The sequence below is a fragment of the Dichomitus squalens genome (genome assembly GCF_000275845.1).
Source record: "Dichomitus squalens LYAD-421 SS1 unplaced genomic scaffold DICSQscaffold_9, whole genome shotgun sequence".
Classification (NCBI taxonomy): domain Eukaryota; kingdom Fungi; phylum Basidiomycota; class Agaricomycetes; order Polyporales; family Polyporaceae; genus Dichomitus; species Dichomitus squalens.
Window position 1 is genome coordinate 299,776 of NW_006766891.1, and position 6,494 is coordinate 306,269.

Consider the following 6,494-nt stretch of genomic DNA (forward strand, 5'->3'; position numbering starts at 1 on the left):
CCTGGCCCCTCCACTTTCCGATACGAGTTGTCCGTGGTCAAGGTGAGCGTCTGTCCTAGTTCACATGACCCCCAGGTCACGTGGCACGAGAAAACTGTGACATCTATTCAGACTTATCACGCGGACTTATCCAAGTACACGGTGTAGCACACGGGGGAGAGAGTATCACACAAGTTCCTAGATTGAGGGATATAGGGATACAGGAGGTAACGAAGAGGAGAACAGAAGTGGGGAGCCTCTACTGACTACGGGCCTCCTTATATACCCTGGGGTACCGACCGTATTAGGAAGGGAAAGGTGATAAACTCGGGGCTGTGAAGACAAAGATTAGATCTGACTAGAGTCGAAGCAAGATCTTCAGTCAGTAAGGAAAGACTATATTGCAGTAACCAACTGTACCTAGAGTTGAAGCAAGACTACAAAGGTTAAGTAAGTAACTACAAGTTAGAGGTAAAGGTAATGAAGTACTCACTCTTCAGTCAGTAAGGAAAGACTGAAGAGGGAGGACGCAATCTGAAGTCCTTATATACTATAGAGAAGTGTCCATGACTAATCAAAGAGTGGTTAGTCACATGTACCATAGTGCGATGAATAATACAATGACGAAAGAATTGCGACGTATCGCACCATAGGATGAGTAAGAGATGAGTAAGGCATAGACCTGTCTAGACCGTTCTGGAGTAGTACGGATTGTCCTAGACAGTACCAGAAGAGTCCGGAAGCATAGCTATAGTACACGAGCAGAGAGTCCCAAATATGGTAACATACTACATAAGCGACTACAGCTAAGCGCTAGGAGACGCGTAGCCTCGTGTAGTCCGGACTGGATAAGTCCAAGTTCAACAAAAGGTAACCGACCAAAGTGGGGAGGTATGAGGGGACTGTAAAGGAACACGTCTGGTCGAGGCTGGGCCCGGTATAGTACACAACCTAGGTCAGGGTCCTGTGATATAACCGAAAGGGGATAGAGGCGGGACAGGGTCCTGAGTCTAGGTCAGGGTCGGATAATGTAACCAAAAAGGGAAGGGGGTGCGACAAGGGTCGGGGTCTGGGTCAGGGTAAAGTAATGTAACCGAAAAGGGAAAGGGTCAGGGTCGGACTCAGGGTCCGGTCATATAGACGAAAGGGGAAATATTAAGGGAGAGGGCCGGGACTAGGAATGCAGTCGTCAGGGGGCGGAATGGGGGGTGGTAGTGTACAGGCGGACGACAGAGGAACGGGAGGGTAAACATAGGTCGCCGGGAACAGGAAGGGGGGTGGAGTGTACATGAGAGCGACGAGAAGGAGTAGTCCAATAGAAAAAGATAGGGGGTGGGGCGTACCAACGATAACATTACCCCCATTTCTAAGCACGATCGTCCCGATCGTTCAACTCCAAGTCCGGCTCCGTGAGCGGTGACGAGGGCGCTGGCGGGTACCAGAGGCCGATGTTCAAGCCAGGATCAATGAGGTTGGAGTAGCCCCCGGAGAGGAAGGTGATGGTGCAGGATGGCGACGGTGCGATGGTTGGGGAGGCGGCGGGGGGCGATGGGGAACAGGATGAAGGGTTAGCGGGGGTGGGGCGCATGGGACAGAAAGGGGTGGGGATGGCATCAGCGGGGAGGTCGTGGACGACAGCGGGTGGGGATACGGGGGAGGGGCTGCACAAACGGAGGACCTCCTCGACGGGTACGGCGGGTGTGGCAGGGGTGGGTGGAGGGGAGTCACCGTAATCGGAGATGTCGAGGATCTCGTCATCGTAGAAGTTCCCCCACACGCTGCGATGGAGGTCGTTCCCTGACATGTTGTCGTAGAGGCGTACAGCACGTCTGTTCCGGTACTGGCGGACCGAGATGGGGATGCGGACGTCGTACGCATCGATAAGGTTGTCGGCTGCTTCTCTCCATATGACGTGGTCGGTGACACGGGTGGCGGGGTCGCGTGCCTGGATCATCGCCCGAAGGAATCCCAGGTACTGAGTCTCCATGAACCGTCCACTGGGGTGAAGGTTGTCGCCCAAGACACCAATGAGGTAGGCGTTTTCGACGCCAGGCATGTGCTCCCACCGCTCATCCCAGGCGTAGCTCCGGAGTTGGACCTCGAGGAGAGCAGTCCCGTTGAGGTGGCCTGAGATACGCCACTCCCAAGGGTGTCCGCTGACGTGATGAGGTTCTTCCGGTCCGATTTGCCAGCCGTCCAGGAGTCGCTCGTCGTAGAGGAGGGCCCCTCCGTATGCTGGGTAGCCGAGGAGGGGCGTCCGATAGTGGACGGTGGTGGGGCCCGGGGCAGGAGCGGGGTATGGGGGGGTGCGGGGGGTACATTAGCGGAGCAGGGGAGTTGGAGGGGCAGGGGGTGCGGACAGGGCGTTGGGGTTGGTGGTGTCGGTGAGATCGCCTCCACTAATGGTGCCGAGGACCGTTCGGACGACCGAGGCCGGCCACTCCAGGGGCGACGCGGGGTCGACGACCATGGTGAACGGAGGTTCGTTTTCATCGACGGGGCTTGGGGAGCAGGGGGTAGGGCTGGGAGAGCGGGGAGAGGGGCACGTACCGGTCGGAGGGGGCGCGCCGGAGCGTAGGCGAGCGGGCATCGGGCGGAGGTGCTGCGGTGTTGGGGAGGGGGAGTCGCGGGGTGGAGGGGAGCGCCGTGGAGGTTGTACAGGGGGGGACCACTCCATGTCGGCCTCGTCCATGAGGACGTTCCCCCAGTTAGTGTTGCTCCAGTCGACATTGGTGTTGCCCCATCCGGAGACGTCGGCCGGGTTTCCCCATTCCGGGGCAGGCAGAGGCGGGGTGGGGGGGATAGGTGAGGCGGCGTGGCTGTCGTTGTTGGCGATGACGCGCTCCAGCCAGGTCTGCTCGCGTTCGCGGTCAACCTGCTCCATGTGATTGACGAGGTCAGCGATGAGGTAAAGATGATGGGGGGCGCAAACAATATTTAAGGCGTGGTCGGACATGGCGATCATCGTGGCCCGCAGCTGGGAGACGGTGTCGTAGGCCCGACATTGGCCAGCCGGGTCGGTGAGCTCGCCGACGTCCCAGTCAAGGGTCCGGAGATGGGTGAGGGTGACGACTGACTCGCTGTAGATGGCTCAGGCATGAAAGGCGGGCGGGACGTCCCGGAATCGCCATTCCAGGACGTTGCGCAACTCCGGATTGGGTTGGAGGAGGAGCCACCCAATGTATTGGCATTGGGAGGTCTGACCGTATCCAGCGATTTCGTTGCCGGGCAGGTGGAGGAAGGAGAGGTGGAAGTCGTGGTCGAGGAACCACTGGGGGGTGGGGACATCTTTGGGGGCAACACGGTAGGTGGAGGCGAGTTGGGGCATGGTGTGGATTGGTGGGAGAGCGGAGTGGGTTGGGGTCGTTCCCTAGAGTGGCTGTTGCTTCTTGTACTTAGTGAGGAGCTTCGGCACATTAGTCATCTCCTTCCTGGAAACCCACGAGTTTTTGCTGCTAGGCCAGCCCTTCCAAGAGACGAAGTATTGATAGCCTTTCCCACGTTTCCGATGGGCTAAGATGGCCTCGACTTCCCACTCTTCTTCGCCTTCTACGATCTCCGGAGGCGGTCTGGGGTAGTCTGGACCGTGTTCCTTGGTGACTCGATAAGGCTTGAGTAGATTCACATGGAAGACGTCATAGATCTTCCAGGCCTTAGGGAGTTTTAGCCGAACTGTGACTGGACCAGTGATCTCGTCGATCTCGAAGGGTCCTTCCCTTTTCGGGGCTAAGTTTTGGTGGGGATAGGGGAGTCTGAGATTGGTTGATTCGAGGAGGACCCTGTCGCCTTTCTTGAACGTGACCGGCTTGGTTCCAGCCCTTCGGGCCATGATCTCCGCTGCTTGATTGTGCGCGGCTTCCGCGTTGGCTCTGTCTTCGAGGAGTTGCTGGATTCGTTCTTCTGCACTTGGATGCGTGGATGGAGAGAGGGAGTTGGGGAATATGTCGGGGTTGTAGCCCATGATGAGTTCGAATGGAGACTTGCCCGTAACAGAGTGCTTGCGTTGGTTGTGGCAGAACTCAAAGGCGGGGAGTTTGTCTGACCAGCTGTCCGGGTCGTTGAGGCAGTAGATGCGCAGAGCCAAGTCGATCTCCTGGTTGACTCGTTCTGTCTGTCTGTCCGTCTGAGGGTGATACGCCGTGGATTGGGAAGTCTTGACTCCTACGAGTTGTTGCAGTTCTTGGAAGACCCCGGACGCGAACTGGGGTCCTCGATCAGATATGATACTCTGAGGGGCTCCAAACCGTTTGTAGACATCTCGGAACAGTAGTTCGGCTGCTTCCAAGGCGGTGACATTGATAGTGCAGGGGGTGATGACTGCACCCTTGGTGGTGTCGTGATCTACTACCACTTGAATGGCATTGAATCCGTTGGACGTTGGAAGGCCCGTGATGTGATCCATGGTGATGACTGAAAACGGCCGCGTGTTCCCTGCGTGGGGAATAGGCATGGCAGGAGCTTTCACGGGGTGGGTGTCAACCTTGGATCCTTGACAGATGGCGCATCCCTGCACGAATTTGCGGATGAAGTTTTCCATTCCGCCCCAACTGTACTGGCGGGAGACAAGTTCGATGTTCTGGTCTTGTCCAGGGTGGCCCATTACTGCCGGGTTGTGATGTATCCGGACAATGTTGTGTCGTAGGTTTTCATTCGGAGGTATGTAGATCTTGCCCTGGTACTTGGCAACTCCATCGTCCAGCTTCCAGTCTTCAGTTTTGCCATACGGAGGTGGCCTGACAAGGGTTAGACGTCCATGACGGCTAGTCTGTACCACCTTAGTGTCTTTCCGGGTGGCATCCTTGATTCATAGCAGTAGATCATCAGTGACAGCTCGAGTAAATACCCCGTCATTTAAGACGACAATGTCCTCGTTGTCATGCTTCCCATCCGCATGGTCGGGGCGGCGGGACAGGGCGTCGGCTTGGGTCAAGGTCTTCCCGGCGTGGTGGTGGATTTAGAAGTGAAACTGGCCGAGGAATGCACTCCATCGGGCCTGGCGTCGGGTCAGCTTCTGCGCGGACCGCCAGTAGGTGAGGTTCTTGTGGTCAGAAATGACCTGGATAACGTGGGGTGATCCTTCGAGATAGTGTTGCCAGGTCTCGAACGCTTGAACAACCACTAGGAGCTCCTTGTCGTAGATCTGATAGTTGCGTTCCACAGGCGAGAGGGCGTGGGATAGGTACGCTACTGGCATCCAGTCTTGGTTGCTGTTCCGTTGGCGGAGGATGGCCCCAGTGGCGAACATGGAGGCGTCGCATTCGATCTGGAAGGCCCCAGACGGGTCAGCCATGCAAAGGATGGGCTTCTGCTGGAACAGGTTGCGAAGCGTGTCAAATGCAACCTGACATTCGGGCGTCCATTGAAAGGGTAGTTCTTTGCGGGTGAGTTGTGTGAGTGGTCGAGCAATCTTGCTGTAGTCACGGATGAAGTGTCGGTAGAAGTTGCAGAATTCGAGGAAGCTCTGGACTTGTTTGACGGTGGTGGGTACAGGCCAGGTGCAGATGCCGTCGAGCTTGACCGGGTCCATGCCAAGCGATCCTTCACGAATGATGGTGCCCAGGAACTCAACTTCACTGGTGTCGAACACGCACTTCTCGCGCTTGAGGAACAGGTCCATTTCGATGAGATGCTGAACGACCCGTTGCGTTCGACGATGGTGGACGTCCTCCGTCTTGGAGAATATCAGAATGTCGTCCATGTAGATGATGATCCATCCCTCAGCGATCATGTCCTTGAAGCCGTCGTTCATCATCGCTTGGAATGTTGCCGGGGCGTTGCATAACCCAAAGAACCATTACAGTTGGCTCGTAGAGCCCAAGGGGGGTCTTGAAGGCAGCCTTCCACTGATCACCGTCTTTGATGCGGACATTGTTGTACCCAGCACGGACGTCCAACTTCGTGAAGTACTTGGCCCCCTGCAACTTGTCGATGAGGTCGTTGATCAGGGGGAGGGGGTAGATGTTCTTGATTGTGCTGGAATTGAGGTACCGGTAGTCTTGAACAGGTCGCATGGAACCGTCCTTCTTGTCCACGAAGAAGAACAGGGATGCCATTGGTGAGGTGGATGGGCGGATGTACCCCTTGGCTAGGTTCTCATCGATGAACTTTTGAAGTTCCTGCATCTTGAGCGGGGACAGGGGGTACAACTTGCAGTCCTGGGGTTTGAAGTTGGGTCACAGGTTGATGGGGTGATCCCAGGCCCGGGGCTTGGGCATTCGTTCAGCCGCCTTCTTCTCGAACACCTGGTGATAGGTTTTGAGGTAGTCTGGGATGGCCACGGGAGCCTTGATGTCAGCTGCCTTCGACCCTGCGTTGACGGCCAGTTGGGTTGATACAGTTGTGCGAGCGATGGCGGTGTCTCCGATGATGAGTCGTCGAATGGTGGCAGAAGGGTTCCATTCGGGATGGATGTCTCTGTGAAGGAAAGCGGTCAGTGTCACGGACGTTGGACAGACGCCCCTTTTTGCCGCCCATTCCCTTTCCTTTGACGCCCACCTTCCATTTCCGGACCGTTT

At 56.5% G+C, this 6,494-nt stretch overlaps 2 protein-coding genes across 2 annotated transcripts; both read right to left on the reverse strand.

Annotated features, from left to right (window-relative positions):
- Window positions 1-1,345: 1,345 nt before the first annotated feature.
- Window positions 1,346-2,035, reverse strand: DICSQDRAFT_168922 (uncharacterized protein; the record flags this gene model as incomplete). Its single annotated transcript, XM_007364539.1, has 1 exon — window positions 1,346-2,035. The coding sequence occupies one exon, from the start codon at window positions 2,033-2,035 to the stop codon at window positions 1,346-1,348; it is 690 nt and encodes a 229-aa protein (XP_007364601.1).
- Window positions 2,036-2,299: 264 nt separating this feature from the next.
- On the reverse strand, window positions 2,300-3,307 carry DICSQDRAFT_168923 (uncharacterized protein; the record flags this gene model as incomplete). Its single annotated transcript, XM_007364540.1, has 2 exons — window positions 2,300-3,051; window positions 3,184-3,307. 2 exons carry the CDS (start codon window positions 3,305-3,307, stop codon window positions 2,300-2,302), a joined length of 876 nt encoding a protein of 291 aa, XP_007364602.1.
- Between the last annotated feature and the right edge of the window lie 3,187 nt (window positions 3,308-6,494).